This window comes from Cryptomeria japonica, chromosome 4 (genome assembly GCF_030272615.1).
Source record: "Cryptomeria japonica chromosome 4, Sugi_1.0, whole genome shotgun sequence".
Classification (NCBI taxonomy): domain Eukaryota; kingdom Viridiplantae; phylum Streptophyta; class Pinopsida; order Cupressales; family Cupressaceae; genus Cryptomeria; species Cryptomeria japonica.
The window spans coordinates 93142653-93165201 of record NC_081408.1 but is presented as its reverse complement, the minus strand read 5'-3'; the positions used below and the strand labels follow the sequence as shown (position 1 = coordinate 93165201).

General features: G+C 36.7%; 1 protein-coding gene across 1 annotated transcript; it reads right to left on the bottom strand.

Moving 5' to 3' along the window:
• Nucleotides 1-19015: 19015 nt before the first annotated feature.
• On the bottom strand, nucleotides 19016-21982 carry LOC131032946 (putative disease resistance protein RGA3). The gene has a single exon (XM_057964051.2). The coding sequence runs from the start codon at nucleotides 21824-21826 to the stop codon at nucleotides 19085-19087; it is 2742 nt and encodes a 913-aa protein (XP_057820034.2). The 5' UTR covers nucleotides 21827-21982; the 3' UTR covers nucleotides 19016-19084.
• Between the last annotated feature and the right edge of the window lie 567 nt (nucleotides 21983-22549).

Sequence of the window (22549 nt, the reverse complement as noted above, 5' to 3'; positions counted from 1 at the left end):
TCTGGCAGACCTTCTTGCAAGGTTTCACGAGGATGTTTCTTCATGAATGATCTTGTGTGCTTACTTCCTTGCATCTTGCTTGTCTTTATTTTAGAAAGTTTGTATCTCACAAGAACTGGTTAAAAAATAACAGAGTCACCACCCACAAAACTATGGGAAAGATAAAGAACAGGCAGTCTTACCCACTAATACAACAATACTCTCCATAAGTCTCAGCACAGATTCTGTGTCTATATCTTTGTGATAGCTGTTCCCCAGCAGAGTCGCCACTTTTGTTGTCCTCAAAATCTGATTCCTTTCAATGTCCTTAGAGTAACATGAGTTATACTGGGTGCAAAAGAGACATTACAAGACAAGGAAATCTCAGAGACAACATATGACAAGGTTTGATTGAACCTTCTACACTTCGGGCTTTCTTGGAGCCCAGGTGGGTATACCTTTTGTGAATTAACTTCACACTTTTAAACAACAAACCCATAGCAAACCAGTCCAGAAAACCAGTGGATTTATTCACCTTGAAAGCAACTGAAAACAAAGCATGAAAACTATACTTGACTTCAGCATTTTGATCAACAAAGCATGCAATAAACAACTTCCATTAATACCAGTGCCTTATCCAAGGTTACAGAGTCACCTAACTCAAATAAAACTCCTAAAACAATATATCTATATGCCTCCCATCTACTCGGTTTCCGTTAATCCTTACATTTGCCTGACACATACAAGAATTTTATCATTTCACAATAAACTATGGTCCTCAAAATTCAAAGTTCCTCCCAAAGGATTTACTGGTATAAGTGGTCTTGCATATTTAATTTCCCTCCTAAAGAGAAAAGCTAAAAACACTCATACTGAGATTGCTTTGCAATTCCATTCAAACAGAAAAACCCTTGATTGTTCAGAATGAAAATAGTAAATAAATTTGTGAATAAACTTTGAAGACAACACAGAGTTTTACTCAAAAACTGATGGCCTGTATATTGATATTCATTCAAAGAGATTTTACAAAAGGTTCTGTTTCTCCATTAACTTCGAAAAAGATCAGATAATTTTTCTGCAGCGTTTTCTTACAAAATTTTGTGATCCTTTTCCCTCTAGTCCTGATATCCATTTATAACAATATGGATGCACAAAGCTTTGGACTTCTCGAGGAAAGTTTGTTACAATTATTTCAAAAATTGAAGAGGTTACAATTTTTGCGTAAAGTAGTTATGTGCTCTTTTCAGCTTCCCCAGCAGTCTGTTCAACGGGTTGTGCAGTTGCAACCTCTTCTGGCTCTTCAGGGACGCTCTCCAACTGCTCCGGATCATGAGTAGAATATTTAACTCCCCACTCACTATATGTCTCCTCTGTCGGCCATGTAAAACTAATCACATCATTTTTAACTTTAGTCAACCTTTTCCAAGAATTCCTCAGTTTGTTGACTTCTGAGTTAAGAAAACTATAGTGTGATTTAATTCTTTCTATTTCCTGTATGGTTATAACAAAGAAAGAGGTATCATCCAGATTAATGATTCCCTTGACCCTTGCTGACAACTTGGCTTCTATCTCTTTGAGCCATATTTGCTTATCTTTCAGCTGATCTGGATTGGCAAAAATTCCTGGGAGCAATTCAAAAACCTGATCAGTGTATTCCTTCTTGCATAAATTGACCTTCCTGTCCACATTGTCTACATCTGCAACCAATTGCATCAAAACTTTAGCAACATTAGAGGTAGATTTTATAATGGGATTGGCCCTTGCTTCATCACAAGAAACACATATGAACTCTAAATCTTGCTCCCTAGGCCTCCATCTGTCAAAAATGGGTGTCAAAATGGCCTTATCTTTCCTTAATTCATTCCATATCTCCATGACCTTTCCTACACTATTGTGAAGCAGTGAGGCATTTATAGTGTCTGCAAAACTGAAGATTGTGGCTTTTATTTTCTCCTCATACTTCCCTGCATAATAGGCCTGAGTCTGCTTTAGGTTCTCCAATTCTTGGGGAGTTATCTCAATCATTTGAGAGCTGGAAGGCACAGGAGATGGTGGGAGCTCAATGATGGGGCTAGTAGGTGGAGGTCTTGCAGGAGAAGAGGTGATCATTAATGTTGAAGACTCACCTTGTTGGCGTTGTCCTACCAGCTGGCTCTGCAATTTGGCAATAATGCTATCTTTGCCTCTTATCTCCTCCTTAGCACTATCATAAGCCTTCAGAACTGTTTCCAATTTAAGCTGAAGGGCCTCCTTTTCTTTGGCTTCCTTTTCTGCCACTGCAACACTGAATTTGGCAGTCTCTAACACAGTGCTAGCAGCCTTTACTACCCCTGTACTCTCTACTCTTTTAATCATCAGTCCACCAATGTGACTTGTCCCTGAGGTGTCTTTACCTTTCTTGTCCTCATTTCTTTTAAGGGACCACATGACTAGTGCAGCATTGTCCTTACTGAATGTAACCCCTTCCATGGGTTTGGTCTCTTTTCTTACTACATCCAGCACCAGAGCATCAGCAATATTCCACTCTGGTAAAATGAGCACTCCAGCTTGTGCTACTAGATCCCTTCCCTGTTCAGGAGTGATGGTTTTGAATTCTTCCATCATCTCCTGTTTTATTTCTTCCTCCACTGAGGCTGGATCTTTATTAGGCTGCTCTGCCTTTCTTGCTTCACATCTAGCATTATATTTATCTATATGCTGCTTCCAGATAAATTGCATGAATGCTTCAGATGTGACAAAGCTATCATCAGCTAAAAAGGCACTAGTGGCCTTCTTTATCTCAGGATCCCATTCCTGGTCTTTAAGTTCAGTCGAGGTGATGTCCATTTGTGCTTCAGTGGGCTCTTCTGGAATCCCTTCTTCCACTTCATCATAGGTATATGCAATCTCCCCTAAGCTGCCCAACTGAGAGAGGTATTCAGTTGCTGCTTGCTCATCTCCTATATGGAGAGGGGATTGGGATGGGGAATATAGTGGTGTATCTGATTGCACTTCCTTCCCCACCCTCTGCTTCTTTGGGCTGTCCTAGATGTCAATGACATCTTGTACTTTCCTCTTTCCTTTGGATGAAGAGGGTTCCCCTGCTGTAGACACCAACACACTGTAACCTGCTTTCTTATGCAGGGTGTAATCACCAGGAGGGATTGCTTTAGTGGAAGCTGACTTTCCTAAAATCATTCTTGCCTTTTCAAGGTTATTCTTAATTACAGCTTCCCTCTTCTCCTTTATTGTTTGCATCACATCCTCAAAGCAAATAATCAAAAAATTTATCTTCTCTTCCAATGGGAAGAAGCTAGACAATGGGTCATAGCTAGCATCAAATTGATGCACAAAATCCAGGGCCTTCTTGTAAGCCACCCACTTTTCTTTCCTCAACTCTTGTTCATCTAAATCAAATTCATTCCTGATGAGGTCTTCAGGAAAGTGGAATTGATGAGGCCTACCTCTGCATGCTACCTTCTTCCGGAACACACCATTGTAGAAGTCCTCTGGATCAGCACATCTAGACACTGCAGTGGACAAATGGTAGGGTTTGAGGAAATCCTCAAAACAATTCCAGCCTCCTTTGGTGATTACAAATTGGTGGGCTATTGTAGCTGCAGGGAAAATAGTCCCTTTAGCTCTGCCTGTTAGCTCTGCCTCTTGTAGGCCACCAATTTGTCTAAGAATCTCAGCTATTCCCACTTTGAGGGGGACCTGGTATGGTAACAAAAATGGGGTGCCTCTGAAACCAAAGACTCTGAAAACTGTGGAGACTGGATATAAGTACATATCACCCCAGTTATGAACTATCTTGATATTCTCTGCGAATTCTTTTGGTCTTAAGAACTCCAGAAGAACCTTGGGGACTCTTGGGTTGTCAGAGCAAAGGAGAGTCCTTATTTTGGATGCAAAATATTTATCGAATTTTAGAAAACGAGCATCCTCTCTGTCCCATGACAACACAGTACTCCATAGTTGTACTGGCATCTTCTCTCCCTCCTTTTCTTTTACCAGGTCCATTCCACTGGCGAAATAATCACCACCTTTGAAGAGAAAGAGGTGCATCAAGAGTGAATACCACCCAAATGGCCTATCCACCTTTCCATTCTTTATCCCTATCAACCCTCCATGGATAGCATCGGCAATATAAGAAGCATAATCAAATGTAATAGCAAGAGAAGGATTCAAAATTTGAACAATCATTAACAAATAATGGTTTGGCATATTTGATTCAGCATCCTCTCCTAGAACTTGGCAAGGTGCCCAATACATCCCTTTCGCCCTCAAGGTAAACATACTCAATGAAAAAGGCTTTTGTGTGTTAGGCCCTACAACTGCTAACCCTCCTATTTTCAGAAAAAGTTCTTTAAGAGGCCCATTCCTAAGATGACTCCTCTGTGCACTGTACACTTGGGCTAATTGTGTGAAGTTTATGGGTTCCAAGAAGTTTGTAAACTCACTGAGCCCAAACGCCGTTCTCAATTCTTCTACATTGATCTCCACGAGGGTTTTCCCATTTACATCCCGGATGCACCTTGTAACTGAATCATAGTTCAATGCCATTTGGGTTAACAAATCTGTATCCATGAACACTCCTGGGACTACTAATTTCCCAACTTCTAGTTCCCAAATGCTATTTTGAGGAGCAGGAGAATTCCTCATCCCAAATCCGACTCTAAATAACCCCAACCCAGACAGTCCAACCTGTGAGTCTCTTAACCAATTACCCTTGTCATATAATCCTTCTCCAATCTTCAGATGGGGAGCCCTGGGTACTAACTCTTTGACCTTAGATGCCTGGTTAGTTGATAGCATCAACTGTTCTAAAAAGTCATCACATACACTTCTTTCTAAATAATCAACCTTACCAGAAAATTCCCTTTTAGGAGCCATTTGAAATGCAACAAGATAAATATCACTTCTTAAACACTCCTGTAACACGAGAATAATTCCACTTATTACAACACACAAGAATAGCTGCAAAATAAGAAAGAACCTAATGCTTGCTTGAAGGAATTCACTCTGCAACTGATTCACCTTCTCTGTATTTGCAAAAGATAACTCTGCGTTACTCTTCTGCAAAATCCTTTTAAAAGATATCTATACTTGGTTGTTAGGAAATCAAATGCTTGTACTCTGGGCCTTAACTATAACATTGATTCTGCATGCTTCGGCCGTCCCTTCAAAATCGAATTCATACGAGAATTCATATTTTAGCTCCAACGAGTCGCAACCTTCCTGCAAGTGTCTCACTATGAATTTCATTTTGACGGCTTTGTCTTTAGTCTGGGTCCCATCTTTCTATTGGTTACATAATACCACGCGGCATCCGACGATTGGCTTAGAAAATCCCTTCGCATTCTATTTTGATACTGGCCGAATGTCTCCCTTTATACTGTGGCGGGCCCATATTTTTCCTTTTTTGCCATGTCATCATCATTACACGTGGACGACCCTCGTTAACTTTCGCTATTTCACGGCCTTAAGAAGTGAGCACCTCACCCTTGCGAAATAGCACGGGCCATTGGATCATCCTTCAAGTTGATCACTTTTTAATCCTTCGAAAAGGTCCTCAGGAATGGTGGGCCCGCTGAGTCGTCACTAACACCTGGCATCTAGTCACTCGCTATGCTAATTTGTCACTCTGTCATTTGCTAGAAGAAGAACCATGGGGGCCCCACTTTCGTCTCAACAGGTCTATCTCCTACGTCATCATCAAGACACGTGGACGGCTGATATTCATTCTCGCTATTTCGCGGCCTTAAGTGGTGAGCACTTTACCCTTGCGAAATAGCGCCAACCGTCAGATCATCTCTGCAGTCGATCGGTATTTAACCCCTTGAGAAGGCTCTCAGAGATGGTGGGCCCACGGACATGTCATGGACACCTGGTGCCTTGTCACTTTCGGAGCTGACTTGTCAATTCTTTACTTGTCAAGCAGGAACCATATGGACCCACAGTTTCTTTTTAGACCGCGTGTCATCAAGACACGTGGACGGTCCTCGTTAACTTTCGCTATTTCACGGCCTTAATAAGTGGGCATCTTACCCTTGCGAAATAGCGTGGACCGTTAGATCATATCTCAACTTGCTCAGCATTTAAACCCTGTTAAAAGCTCCTAGAAGAGGTGGGCCCGCGGACACGTCATGGACACCTAGCACCTCGTCACTTTCGGATCTGACTTGTCATTCTGTCATTTGCTGGAAGGAGCCACGGGGTCTTAATAAATTGTAAGAGCTGTCTGTGCCAGGTCATCTCCACCTATGAGCTGACTCATCTTTGGGGTCCACTTTTGAACTTTTAATCCTAACCCGCTGACCGTGGCGACTTGTGCCACGTGCTGCCTTCTAATATGCTAGAAGAAAACCACGGGGGGGGGGGCCTACCTTCTTTGACGGCCACATCCTTTACTTCCTCCGCATGACACATGGACGGCTGATATTCATTCTCGCTATTTCACGGCTTTAAAGGGGGAGCACTTAACCCTTGCGAAATAGCGCCGACCGTCGGATCTTTCCTCAAGTTGATCGGCATTTACTAGGCCCGACACTTTAGAATGAAATAATATAAGGCGAAATTTTTTCAAATAATCAATGTAACCGCCTAGGTAAATAACAAGGGGGGGACACCTCCTACGACCCCGCGACCCATAATCTAAGTGAAATAAAGTAACGGCAGAATAGAAGCCAGAGGGTTTAACATAAAAAGATAAGGTCTAAAACTTTTAAAAAACCCTTAAACCCTCTAGGTTAAGAACAAAGAAGCCGAGGCACCAGGGACTACACGTTACTCAAATTTTTTTTTTTTTAAAACACCACAGCCAATTATGGGAAAGAAGAACCCAATTTTAAAATAGCGATAACAGAAGGGAGGGAGAAACCTAGAGAGGGGAGAGAGGGTGGGTTGGAGAGTTAATGAACTAGACAATGAAGAGAGAGAATAAGAGAGGAAGAGAGATAATGAGAGAGTGGGGCAACACTTTATAAATGGAGAGGGAAAGAAAGGAAGGGAGAGATCTAGAGAGGGAAGGGAGAGAGAAGAGAAGAGATAGAAGAACAAAGAGATGAGTAAGAGGGGATAGATGGAGATGTAGAAATGGAGGGAGCGAGAGACCTAGAGAATGAGGAGATGGATCTAGGTTTGGAGAGAGAGAAGAGAGGGAGAATGTTCATAAATATATAGGGGCAAGGGAAAGGGAGAGAAAGGTGGAGAGGGAGGGAGATAACTAGAGGGTAGACAATTAGATAAGTGAGAAACCTAGAGGGGGAGAGAGAGGTAGGTAATAATATAGGGAGGGAAGGAGAGTCCTAGATATGGGGAGAGAGAGCATAGAAGGGATCGGTAGTGAACAAGAGAAATGAGTGGGAGGGGAGAGAAATAATAAGAGAGTGAGAGAGAAGAGAGAGGAAGGGAGTCAAGGATATAAATTATGGTACAAGGAAGGGATAAAAGGTAGAGAGGGTGGGATATACCTAGAGAGGGGAGAGAGAACTGAGAGAGACAAGAGAGGGAGAGAGATAGGTGTAGAGTTTAGGGAAGATAAAGATAGTGAGATACAGATCTAAACAATGCTAATAAGAGAATGTTGATTACTGAAATTTGACTAAGTATTGAAGTCATCATGATCCTCTAAAAACAAGAAATTACATTATAACTCCTCTAGAGTTGAAACCACTCTCAAACATCCTACCATTATATACATGAAATATAACTTAAAGTGACTTATACTTAAATATTATATTTCATGTATATATTCTCCTCTCATGATGGGTATAACTTGTGCCCAAGTTGAAAAATTTGCATCACAAAACCTTCAAATTGGGCAATGCAAGAAATTTGGCGCGCGCCAAATTTGGCACTCGCCAAATGAAAAAATTTGACTTTTCTCATTTGGCATTTGCCAAATTTTCCGCACGCCAAACGGGAAAAGTCAATTTTTTTCATTTGGCGAGTGCCATATTTGGCAAGTGCCATATTTGGCGAGTGCCATATTTGGCGCTCGCTAAACGGTCTGCATTGGGAACTACCAACCCTTTGGGTTGGATGACCATTTTAGGCTCGAGACATGTTTTTAATAGAGGATTAGAAAATTTTCACATATTTTTGGCTGTGCTCTCCATCAAGTTTGCACATGTTTCAATAAAACTAAAAAAAATACCATATAGACCTCTATCTCTCTCTTAGCTATCCAAGCATGTAATTCTTTTCACATTTTGATTTCGTTAAGGCTTTCATCTATAATTTATTTTGTTAGTGTGTTCGTTTTTGGTCAAAAACCACCATGCACTATTTTGGGTATAGTTTTTTACACGTTCATCGGATTTTGAAGAAACTTACATTTTTAGAAACTAGACTCCATTCTACATAATTTAAAAAAAAAGTTTTGATTTTTGATTAGTTATTAATGATTTCAAGGGGGAGCACACTCAAATTTCTATTTTTCAGGTTGTGTCCACTTCAAAAATTAGTAAAAAATCATATACTCACTAAAAAATTAGCTAAAAAATTTGGCATTAACTACAAGGTGATAGCTAATTTCTTACTGAAGCAATTTAAAAAAAAAAAAAAAAAGTTAACATTTTAGGGGGGCCACAACAGACGCTATGTTATGTTTTTAGCATAAAAATAGGACCACTTTTTCCCTTTTTGAAGCCCTTAATCTCCACCATTTAAAAAAAAAAAAATAGTTTAGAAAGTAGATTCGAAGCACTCTGACTCTTTTTCTTGTTGCATCTTCAAATTTGGAGTCTAACTATCTTCAATTTGTCATTGAAGTTCGAACTTTGTTGATTTTAGAAAAAAGTGGCATCTTAAGACCCCCTTTTGGTACCACAACTTGGTGCACATACTCATTGTTATAGTTTTTGGTTAAGGGTCAGGCTAGCCTTTTGCTGCCTAATTTTTTTGTATATGGGTAGGGGAACCCAAGAAATCCTCGATGTTTGGATGTGGGAGTCTATTGAATTAATCTAATGGCTTAGGTTGTCTTTCTAATAGGTTTTGTAATGATTTTCTCTTAGTTTGGCTGGCTTATTTCTGCTTGTGGTTGTGCTGGCTTTTGGCTGGCACTAGCTAGATTTGTTGAAGCGGTCTGCTGATTTTATTTGCCTATCATTTTTGGCAGAAGTTTCATTGTAGGTTCCAGATCCTGGTAAAATGTGAGGGTTTTGGGTCCCTTCAAAACTATCATTTGGGGTTTCAGGTCCCCCTCAAAACCTATTTTTTCTTTAATGAAAAATATTCAGGTGACAATAACTAGCTCACAGGCCTACTAAAACTTGCTCACATACAGAACCAGGACCTTAAAACTAAAGATATAGCTTCTATGTTATGTCTTACACCTTTAACTACATTCTAATGCTTAATTACAATGATTTATACGATCCAAGAGAAACTGATTGACCCAAAAATGGGTAAATAACCGAAGAACAATACCAAACATGTAAGATGAATGAAGTTGACCTTTGCCAAAGAGATTCCTCTAGAAAATCAAAATGATCAAGTGTAGATCAAATGGAAGGTCGGGGAGATGCCAAGGAACATAGAAATCAATTCTAAGGGCTCCGCAAGCTATGGAAAGGATCTGGTAGATCACCAATTCAAATAGGTCCAGGTAATCGATACCAAAAAATTGTCTCAGAAACTGGTAGCAATAACTTGCTGGAAAAGATCCAAATACTTTATGGTTTGGGAATAAGGAAGATGATCAAGTCTTCAAGAAAAATACAACTCCATAGGATCCAGTGATCCAATGCCAGATAATACAGACTAAAATGTTGAAACTATAAAATAGAAAGGAAACATAAAGAAAAAATATTTTTGGTTGATGCAAGATTGCTAAGAACCAGGGATGTTCCTACATCAGACATTTGGGGTTGATGACAAAGTGACACACTTTTCTGGGGTCAAAGAAAAACCAAGGTCGTCCACCTCTTCCTGAGAAATCCAAGATGAATCTTCATCTGGTCTTCCTTTCCACTTCACAAGATACTCCTTATATTGATTTCTATGGGTACTACGCATAATCCTACTATCCAAACTATCTTCAATCTTCTCTGGTTCCTTCCGGGGCAACTGTTTCTCCAAGTCGGCAATCCTGTCTTCACTGAATTCTAGTTCATGATACCGGTGTAGATCTGCAATGTTGAATATAGGTGAAATACTCAAACTATTTGGTAACTCTACTTCATATGCATTTCTAGAACTGAACTTTCTCAAGATATTACAAGGTCCAAACTTCTTCATCTACAACTTGTTATATGTTCCAACTTCAAACTCCTTATGTCTCCTCTTCTCATCTGCCTTCTCCTTATACTTGTTGTTCATATCCTCCAAATTTTGCTTAACCTGAATATGCAAGGCCTTCATATGATATGCAAATTCTTCTGCTTCTGAACTTGTTCGGTCTTCATTGCTGATATCTCTCAATTCTGATATACCTCTAGGGTGTGCTCTCGTAACAATCTCAAAAGGTGTCCTTTTGGTACTCCTATTTACTAACTTATTGTAGCCAAACTCTGCTTGTGCAAGAATCAAATCCCAACTTCTAGTTTTGTCTCCAACTAAGCACCTTAACAAATTTGCCAAGATCCAATTAATTACCTTTGTTTGTCCATCGGTCTATGGGTGAAAAGTAGAGCTGAATTCCAAATTTGTCTTCATCTTCTTCCAAAGTGTCCTCCAAAAATAACCAACAAACAGTCCTTTATGTCATCCATCCTAAGAAAAGGAAATTGGTATTTCACTCTGATCTTGTTTATGGCTCTGGAATCTATACACATCCTCCATTCTCCATTCTTCTTAGGTGCTAATACTATCGATATTGCATCGGGACTCAAACTTTCTCTGATCAAACCTTTCTTCAACAAATCCTACACTTGTCTATTTAACTCTTCATTCTCAATCGGTGTCATCCGGTGTGCAGCTTTGTTAGGCAAACTAGCTCTGAGAATAAGGTCCATTCAATGTCTGATACTTCTTACCAATGGTAATCCATCAGGAATATTGTCTAAAATGATGTCTTCATACTCTGTCAACAACTCCTTTATCTCTTCTGGTTGTTCTTCTTCATGCTCTAGATTCTCAGTCTTCTTAGGAGCTAAGGAAAAATACACATTCTCATGTCTCATCCCATCTAGGAATTTCCTTCCATCCACCAAACAAATTCTAACATTCGTACAGACTTCACTCTTCAAAGGGTCCTCCAAGGGTAACAAGGTTTGCTTCATCCCATTTGCTACAATAGTTTATATGTTCTTTCTCCCATCATGTATAACTTGTCTATCAAAATTCCAAGGTCTACCCAACAAAAGGTGACAAATATCCATAGGCATAATATCACACAAGACTTCATCATGATAATTTTCAATTTTTAATTTCACCAAACATTTCTCACTTACTACCAACTTATGATCATCTTGAATCCATGCCATCTGATAAGGCTTAGGGTGTTTCAATCTTTCCAAATTCAAATTAGTCACCATCTCTTCTAAAACAAGGTTATCTTAACTACCTCTATCAATAACAACTTTACAACACTTACTAGATACCTTACATCTGGTCTTGAATAGATTCCTCCTCTGCAATGGCTCTTCATCTCCTCTGGTATACAAAGCTCTCCTAATCATTAACAGTTCTCCATCTTCCGATTTGTTTGTTGATCCAGTGCGGTTTTCTTCCACCACTGCTTGTCTTCCGATATTCTCTATCTTCTTACATTCAAAAGCATGATGTCCTTCTCCTCCACACTTAAAGAAAGTACCTCTAATCACTCTCCTATCTTGTCTTGTGTCATCTTTTCCAAAATTCTCATTCCAGTTACCCTTCGGTAGAAATTTTTGTCTTCCTTCCAGTATGAATTACCATCTTTGCTCACTTCCTTGTCTTTGTTCTGATTTGTACAGTTTCCTCTTCCTCCGATATTTCCTCTTCCTCCTTGAAATATTCCTCCGGTAAACCTTCCACCTCTACCTCTTTGTCTCTTCTTGTGTCTTTTGTTCAACTTTTCTTCTACTTTCAAGGAATACTGGTAAGCTTCTTCAACACTGTGCAACTTGATCAAACTGAGTTCATCTTGTATAGATATCCACAATCCATTCAAATATCTTGCAACTTGTTCATGTTGGCAATTTGGAGGAAATGATTATGTGTTGCATTGATGTTTGTCATTGATGTCAACACTAGTTTCTTTAGTTATCTACCGAGTTCCGGTAGAGTTGTTGGATTGTGATGTTGATCTGGAGACTCTCTCTGGTATTCTCCGGTATGTTCAGTTTGGTGGAATTGGTTTGGTTCGGTCATTAATGTGGTTTAGATGCATGTCACATTCAGTTGGTTTGAGATTTGGTGATCCAGAAGCTATTATATGTTCTAGTAAGCCTTTTGGTTACTGGTAAGGGTTTTACCGACAGAGCTTTGTTGAAGATCTTTTGATGAATTTGATAAGTGGTGTTGGTGCAGATTCTAGAAGGTTCTCAAGATGTTGATGGTTATCATGTCCATGTTCTAGCTGATCAGTGGTGTTGCATTTGGCTTATGGCGACCTATTTTAGGTCTGGTGTTATTCTGTGTTATTATCCTAGGTTATGGAACAATTTATGTAACACACGTATTGGTGGATTCTCCCGATGCATTACTGGTTGGATTTATTATTTGGTTAATGTTGTTTCAGTCTTAGGCCGACTTGGGTTATCATTTGTTTGCGGGTTTATGTAATGGGTTTATTGTATTATCTTTTAGGTGGCCGACCTAATTGTTTAGGTCTTGAGTTTGTATAAATATGATGTAAGATCTCTTTGTAGATCATTGGTCGTGGGTTATGGGATTATCTATGTCCTAATAAAGTTGTAATCATATGCAGAGTTTTTGGTCAATCATAGGTGATCGAATTGGGTTTGTGTAAGAGGTTTAAGACCTTCGGCATTGAGCTTTATCGAAACTGTACTTAGGCACATGAGTTGCTATACTTGCAGCTCAATCTTCTTTCCAGATTGTAGTCCGAAGATTTCTTGTAGTCAGTGAGGCTCCTTTTGTGATGAGCAGTATGCTCTAGGATGTTGGCCTTCCTGCACGTGCAAGTCATTATATGTAATATTTATTTAGCTGATCAGTGGACAGATATTATGGGTCTCCAATCCCACCATGGTTTTTCCTCTTTGAGGTTTTCCACGCATAAATCTCTATGTTATGGTTTTCATATTTGTGGTTGCATTATTACTTGTTGTTATCTGCTTTTATGCAAATCAGTTGCTAGGTTGTTGTGCTAATAAGGTTAAAATTAATCATACCAAGAGAACACCGATTCACCCCCCCCTTCTCAGTGTTCTTGGATTCCAACAGTTCAACCTCATCATCGACATGTCCGGATCTGATATTCAATTTGTAGAATGCTTCGGTATACTCCTTCATACTAGATTCCTTTTGCTTCAAATTCTCCAACTTCTAAAATAGATTTACTTGATAATCAGCTGGCATAAACTTTGATTTGAACTTAGCAACCATCCTATCCCATGTTTTGATCTTCTCTTTACCTCTCCTCTATCTATCTACCTGCAAATGCTCACACCAGAGAGATGCATGACCTTTCAACCAGCTACATGCATACTTCTCCTTCCTTTCCTCTGCAGTGTTCTTAAAATCAAAATATTTCTCCATCTCCGAGATCCAATCCATCAATTCATCTGAATCCAAATTTCCATCATATTCCAATGGGGTAAAATATCATTTAGTATTCACCCTACTCAAAACCCTCAAAAACCTCTCTTCATCTAGATCAATTGTCGGTGGATTTACTTGTTCTGCTGGTGCTTCTTCTGCTTCATCTTCACAAACATCTTCAATATGTCAACCTCTTCCTTGAATTGTCTCATTTGCTTCCAATTGGGCTGCAATTCCTCTCAACATCTCCATCACAGTCAGCTTTGCATTCCCACGCGCTCCACCATTCCTATTTCCTCCTCGTGCCATATTCACGCCAGTCCTCTGCAAGTGCAGGTCGGATCCATAAACCACAACCACACAACAAAATTCTAAGGACAACGCAATCTTCAAAATGAAAGCTCACTCTGATACCACTTGGTGCAGTCACCAGTTAGGAGGGACCTCAAAGAGTTCAGTTCAAACAAGTCAGCAAGAGTAAACACAACAAAAACTCAAGGGTATGATGGAGGCAAAGCAGAACTGAATGATTTAATTCATGAAAATCGATTACAAATAGTTGGTAACATTCGGGTCATAATAACTAGCTCACAGGCTTGCTAAAACATGCTCATATATAGAATAGGTCACAACCAGGACCTTAAAACTAAAGATATATCTTCTATGTTCTATCTTACACCTTTAACTACATTCTAATGCTTAATTACAATAATTTATACGATCCTAGGGAATCTGCTCAACCGAAAAATGGATAAAAAGCCAAAGAACAAGACCAAATGTGTAAAACCAACAAAGTCGGCCTCGATATTCCTCCATAAAATCCAAAGGATGAAGTGTAGATCAAAGGGAAGGTTGGCCACATTCCAAGGAACATTGGAATCAACGCTCAGGGCTCTGCAAGCTACAAAAAGGATCCGATATATCACTAATGCAAATAGGTCCAGGAAACCGGTACCAGAAAACTATCTCAAAAATTGGTAGTGATAACTTGTCAAAAAAAGATCCAAATGCTCTGTGGGTTGGGAATAAGGAAGATTATGAAGTCTTCAAGCACAATCCAACTCCACAAGATCCAGTGAGCCAATGCCAAAAAATCTAGAATGCAATGCTGAACTTGCAAAACAAAATGCAAACAAAAAGAAAAAAAAATTTTGGTTGATGTGAGATTGCCAAGAACTGGGGATGCTCTTGCATCAAATATGCAACAAGGTAAAACAACAACAACCAATAGCACAACTGCAAGCAATCGCCAAATACTAGACATTGAAGAACCAACTGTAAGACAATGAGGACACAACTGGAAAAAAAGATAACTCAAACAAACATGAGCATAGGGTTTTTCCAGGCTCCCTCAACCTTAACAATGGGTTTTAGCAAGGCCACTATAACCTTAACCTTGAGAAATTCTAACACAAAACTCTCCTAGCCTTTCCTTGTAGCATCATGATGACATTTTTATAATCTCTTATTATAATTTTATGGTAAACCTTGTCCTTGGCAATATATATGCCATAGAAATCTATCTCTACTTACACTATGTTGGAAGTTTGATTGCCCATGTTAACCGCACAGGCCAATAACATCTTGCCACCTAGATCTCCAATGATCCCACCCCCACCCTCACTCATTTTATTTGTTATAATTTAAGTTTATTATTGTTTTGAATCAGTAATGATGTTATTATAAGGGTAGATGGATGTAATTCATCAACTAATGTTATATATCATATTTTTCATTTTGATGAATTTTATTTAATAAGTTTGAATTAAATAAAACTTGTTTATATTTCCTTAAAAACACATCCAATGCTAGATTTTGATCTTGTTTAATACTTTTATCCTTCTTTGAAGGAAAATAAATATGGAAACCCTTTTAGAATGCATTGGATCTTTATCTATTACCCACAATACTCTTATTATTCTCTTCTTTTATCCAATACATCTATTTTTCTCACAATAATTTTGTTTAAGAGAGTAGGTGTTTGAACACTAGTTTGGTAAAATATTATAGGTTGTATCACATGTGGTACTTTTGGTCTTGTGGATTGTATTTTTTTCTACCCTCGACCATGATATAATGGCATGAAAACCATATTTTTTAATCAACCAATATTTCTTTTTTCTTTCAAATTTTTTTCTTTTCTCTTGATGATTCTTATTTAAAATGCTTGTACATAGGTTGTTTTCCTTTGTTTCAAATTATGCATACTCCTTTTCTCTTTCAGATAGTTGTATTTTGTCTCTATTGTCCTTGATTAAGAATTTGTATATTTGATATAAATTAGATTTATGCTCATAAATTTTTTTGGAAGAATGAATGTTGTGGAAATGCTTCACACAATAACCTTATGTACACAAAACAATAGATTAAATTTTGATTAGAAAAAACAAACGAGTAAAATTACACCATGAAAATATTTGTACATTGAAAAGATACTTAAAAAAAAATCAATTACACCATTCCACAACTAAGTAGTTACAATATAAATATCAGGCCATGCTTTAATACAAATATTCCAATATTCAATTGAAATTTTTTTGTACCAGACTAGTACTTGTAACTCAATCCTACAACCCAAGTAAAATTCTAACCTCAAGTAATAATAGATAAGAAAAATAGAAATCACAAACCACAAGTGATTTACTAAAACTATGCATCAAAATAATGATAAAAAATGCTATCATAATTGTTCTAAAAGGACCCACATTGGCCCCATTCCCCTTTGCTAGAAATAGAAGATTCTCTTACAATTATTATAATGTATCATAGTTGACTCCTTAATTTGGTAATTGAATTTCACACATTCAAACTATTTAAATATGCCTTATGATATAATAGAGATCTATGATATATGATGGTATTTGCATGGTTAAACCTAAGAAATATTAAAAATATATATTTTCTATTTTCTACATCTTGCTAATTTTTATTTTTGTATTCCTTTAGAGAATTTCTATCCCTTGAATATTGTGTTGTCTTTAACTAATCCTCTTTTTAGTTCTACTTGTATCATTTGGAGTCCTTTTCAATGTATATAACTTTAGTTTTAATGGTTTTTTTAAATCAACCTTACATATCTTTAGAAAGGATCTTAACTTTATAAATTAAAAATGATTCCACAATTACCTTTTTTTTGAATTCTAAAAAAAATGTTTTAAAATATCACATTTGTCAAATTATTAAAATTAGTAGTCCCTAGATATGCTATGCAAAAATATTTATAGCCTTGTCAATCAAATTTCATATAAAATAATTGTATTTAAATATAAATGTTAGTAGTTGGCTATTAACCTTGTATAAGTATTTGTGTCTATCTACCAAATAATAGTATCTTTAAGTGTTGTTACTAAATAATGAAGAAACTAAAATACAAAACAAAATAAATTAAAATTGAGACATGATCATACCCTAAAAAATAAAACAAAATAAGTATAATAAATAAAGGAAATGCATTACTCTTTCTAACTACCATTTTCTCATGCTTGAGTTCACTAGGAATACAAGCTTGTAAATGCCTATTTCACTTAATAAACATAAGTGGTGTTTTGACAATATATCCACTAGAACTAAACTTTTGAATTTGAATTTGAATTGTTCATTAATAATCTATTTATTTAAATTTTACTTTTAATTACTTAAAACATATCGATATAGACTATTTCTAGTTTTGAATTCATAATACTATGAAAATGTAATTACAATATTAATTTATCAAATTGATTACAATATATTTTAAAATTAAACTAATAAAAAAAAATATTTTAATTTATTTATGAAATAATTTTTTTTTGAATGTCATTGATTATTCTTTGTGAAAAAAACAAAAAACAAACAACAAACAATTATACATAAGCATTTTTAAATAAGACTAAAAAAAAAAAATCAATTATTTCCTTCATAATTATTAGATAATAGAAACCTAAATCTAAATAGTTAGTTACAATTTTCAAAATAATAAATGAATATAATAGGTAACAAATTTCTGATTTCAATTTTTTTGCAATTTTTTCATCACTAACATTTCAAATCACACTACATGATGCTTCATAAAATAAAACATAAAAAACAGTTCAGAACAGAAACTATCTATGACTTTAAATGAATATAATGACATTAAACTTTTACTAATCCACATCTATTGAATACAGGGATTATTAACTTTCATTAATCCACATCTATCTAATCCTCTTTTTAGTTCTACTTGTATCATTTGGAGTTCTTTCTAATGCATATAGCTTTAATTTTTCTTGGTTTTTCTTATATCAATCTTAGGTGTTTCTAGAAAGGATCTTAATTTAATAAATTAAAAATGCTTCCACAATTCTTTTTTTTAATTTTTTTTTTATATAATTGTAAAAAAATTGTCTTAAAATACCACATTTGTCAAATTACTAAAAGTAGTAGTAGTACCTAGATGTTTTATCTAATGATTCACAGGCACAAATATTTATAGCCTTGTCAACCAAGTTTCATATAAAATAATTATAAAAATATAAATGTTAGTAGATGGTTATTAATCTTGTATAAGTATTTGTGTTGTAACTAGATATTGAAGGGAAATAAAATATAAAACCAAAAAAATTAAAATTGTGACATGATCATACCCTAAAAGTTAAACAAAATAGGTATAATAAATAAAGGAAATGCATTACTTTTTCTAACTACCACATTCTCATGCTTGAGTTCACTAGGAAAAAGATCTTGTAAATGCCTAATTCACTTAATAAATATAAGTTGTGTTTTGACAATCATATTCATAGAAACTAAACTTTTGAATTTGAATCGTTCATTAATAATCTATCTATTTAAATTTTATTTTAAATTGTTTAAAACAAATCAATATAAACTAATTATAATTTCTAATTCATAATATTATGAAAATCTAATTACAATATTAATTTATCGAATTGATTACAATATATTTTAAAATTAAACTAATAAAAAAATTAATTATATTTTAATTAATTTATAAAATAAAATATTTTTTGAACCTCATTGATTATTCTTTGTGAAAAAACAAACAGCAGACTAGCCCCTTTTACATTCAACAATTATACATAAGCATTTTTAAATAAGACTGAAAAAAGAAATATCAATTCTTTCCTTTTTACATTAAACAACTATACATAAGCATTTTTAAATAAGACTGAAAAAAGAAATATCAATTCTTTCCTTTTTACATTAAACAACTATACATAAGCATTTTTAAATAAGACTGAAAAAAGAAATATCAATTCTTTTCTTGTAATTATTAGATAATAGAAACATAAATCTAAATAGTTAGTTACAATTTTCAAAATAATAGAAAAATATAATATGTAACAAATTTCTGATTTCAACTGTTTGCAATTTTTTCATCACCAATATTTCAAATCACACTACATGATGCTTCATAAAATAAAACATAAAAAACAGTTCAGAATAGAAACTATCTATGACTTTAAATGAATATAATAAGATTAAACTTTTAGTAATCCACATCTATCTGAATACGGGGATTATTAACTTTGATTTTACTCCAATCTTCTCCACCCTCCCTTAACCTCTCCTCTAACTCGCCACTTACCTCCTCAACCTCTATCCTCTTTAGTCTCCTCAGCCTCTCCAATCCTTTTGGAACTTTCTTTACCCGTGGACAATTCCCTATCGATAGCACTTCAAGACGTTGCATCGCTCCCTCCTCCAACACTGGCAACTCCTTCAAACGAGAGAAGTCTGTAATAAGAAGCCTAACCAACTTAGGAAATCCCCCACTCTCTCCAAACTTCTCTGGCAATTCTCTGCATCTCGAATCCTTACCTAAAACCAATGATTGTAAGTTGGGAATGTTCTGGAGCGACGGATAATCACTGCATTTCCACAATGTAAGCTCTGTCAAACTTACCATACCACATATCCAACTCGGCACGGAGAAACGAGCAAGCATAAGTTGTTGGAGATCTTTCATAACATTCATTTTCTCTGGGAATGCTGGAAGACTGGATTCTTTGATATCACACTCTCTTGGAGGAATATTATTCTCTACATACATAATTCTCATTTTTTTCAAATGCTCAAGGACATATTTATCTTGTATACTTCTCAATGCACGTTCATCTTCTAAGCTAAAACTTATTTCCTGCAAATTAATCAAATTTCCTACGTCTTCAACATTTAATAATTCATTCTCTTCAGTAAACAATGGGAAGGGATGCGATCTCAATGTCCTCAAACTCGAGAGACCTGATATACCCTTGGGCATATTACTGTAAAGATTTTTTGTGCAGTAACTTATTTCGATATAGGAAAGAGATTTGAGCTCACCTATCCAATCAGGTAGACATTGTAAGCTAGTGCATCCAGAAACATCAAGATACTCAAGACTCTTGAGTCTTCTAACACAATCCGGCACCTCCCTAATCTCTGTTTGAGACAAATTCAAAACCTTAAGAAGCTTCAAATTCCCGACACATTTTGGCAATGCAGAGATGGCAGTTCTGCTAAAGTCCAGAACCCGGAGCACTCTCAGACGATCAAACAAGTGTTCTGGAATACTTGTAATCTCTGGATTTTGAGAGAGTGAGATAGTGCGAAGAAACCGTTGGCGATGAAGAGGACTTTCTGAAATTTCACCATTGTTTATACCTTTTTTACCCAACAGTAACCGGCGGCAGCTTGAATCCTGTGAGGGAAGATGAAATTCACAGTTGTGTTCTCTACTTATATTGATAACCATATCATGCAACAAGTCATGCAAGGTGTAACAGGATAAAGCTATGTTTACTTCCACCAAACATAGATCTACAAGTTGGTGTAAGTAGTTCAACCCAATTTCCCACAGTTCTTTCCCATTTTCATGTGGAATAAAGCCTTCAGCTATCCACAAATATATCAAATAGTCTTGGTGAATATCTTCAGTGTCCTTAGCCCTAGTAAAATATATCTCTGTATCCTCCGGAAAGAAAGAAAAGTAAGCAAAACAAGATTTAAGATTGGAAGGAAGAGAGTCGTAACTCAGCTTGAGGATTTGCATCGTACAGTCGTCTGCCCCTCCTAAATCTTTTAGTTGCCTCACTTTTGACTCCCAAACCCCTAAGGCCGAAGATCTTGCCATGGATGCCGCAACTGTCTTAACAACCAGTGGCAGCCTCCCGCATTCTTCTACAATTTGTTGAGCCAAGCTCTCCAAGTACTGAGGCGGCCTATTTTCCTTACTATCGGGGAAGGCAAAGAGGCAAAACAGATTCCAACTGTCTACCTTGGACAGTTGTTGCATCTCATATATATGAGCTCCCATTTTTGCAGCAACATCTCTACTTCTGGTGGTAACCATGACTTTACACTGATTGTTACTGCTAGTGGGAAGACCAAGCCTTTGTATCAAGTCACCTTGTACACTACTACTCCACAGATCATCAAGAACAATCAAACATCTCCTACCCTCTAATTGCCTATGAATCAACTCAGCTGCTCGCACATCACTTACACCACTATCTATTTGCAAATTAATGTGCGAGGCTAGGTCACATAGCAAAGTTCTAAGAGAACAAGTCCGTGAAACAGAAATCCAGGCAGAGTGCTCATACCTTTGTTTAGCTCTATTGTAAACATGCTGCAGAAGAAATGTCTTACCCAGCCCGCCGATTCCCACGACGGCAACAACACCAATTTCAGGCTCCTCTAACAATCTCTCTATTTCCTCCACCTTGTCATCCATAGCTACTACTCTTGAATCGCTCTCTAATGTACTCGACCTCTTCAACTCTGCTCCTCTTTCAGAAGAACTTGTTGAATGGTGACTTGAATGCAATATCTGATGAACCAGATTGAGCTCTTGTGCCTTTTGAATGGTAGAGCTCGTCCTATCTTTTAGATCTTTAATCCTCTTCCCCATCTTATACCGAAAGACTAATTCACGCCAACGGCACACATAGGATTGAGTGGGCGTTGTATACAAAGGCTCAACAGCGCACTCATCAATTATATCTTGTGCATCAAGAGCAATATCGCTCACTTCCACCAGCCATCGTTTCACAGAAACATTGAGCCCACTTTGTTCATCTGCATATTCAAGATAACCAGATATATCTTTGAACTTCTTCTGCAACCATTGGAAGTCCTTTCTGAAGTTAAGCAACAGCGATGCCTCATTCAATACTCGCTTTGCCACAATTTCCCCAAGCTTTCCAAGCACGCCGTTGGCAAACCCAATAGCAAGTCCTTCAGCCATCTTTGATTTACTGATAGATTGAATAGCAAATGCAATTCAAACTTTTGGTTGTGTGAGTATAAACCCTCATGCAATTCAGCTTTTGACTGTGAGTATAAACCCTCGCAACTCTCTAATTTTATAAGAAAAAGAATCATTAGGTCCATAAAGTTATGTAGCTGTTTAACCAGCTGTGTTGTGTAACTTTTATGTTATGAACTAAGTGCATAGCAGCTTTTTTGGTACAGTCCATGTTTTGAGGTTGACCACCTCCTCATTTTTTTTCTCTATTTATTAAAATCTGATGCGTATCCCAATGCACTTTATGCTTACAAAAATATCTCTTAAGCATTAATGCCTGAGTCACCACTTGTACATTGATCATGCTGGGGTAAAATCCACCTTCCTCGATGTTACCTCCAACAAGAATGCCACTTGACCTAGGCATAATCGTATCATGCAAGTATTTCTAATATTAAAATATGTTGATAAACATTTCATTAAGTTGTAGCGAGAGGGTAATCATAGTGGTGTTTCTACTTTAGTGGCGATTTCAAGAATTTAAATGTAACTAAAAATCAACTGACTATTGTTTTTAATTTTATTTTGAAAAGCTGTACGAAAGAAAATAATTGAATCACAAACCAGTGACAATCCTGGCTCATCTTTTCAATTGTCTATTTTAAAAATCATGATACCATACACCACCTCGTACCTCCAGAAATATTGCTTTATTGATATCTT

Coding starts and splice junctions, on each gene's coding strand:
- LOC131032946 (XM_057964051.2), bottom strand. CDS start 21,826: ATGGCTGAAGGACTTGCTATTGGGTTTGCCAACGGCGTGCTTGGAAAG.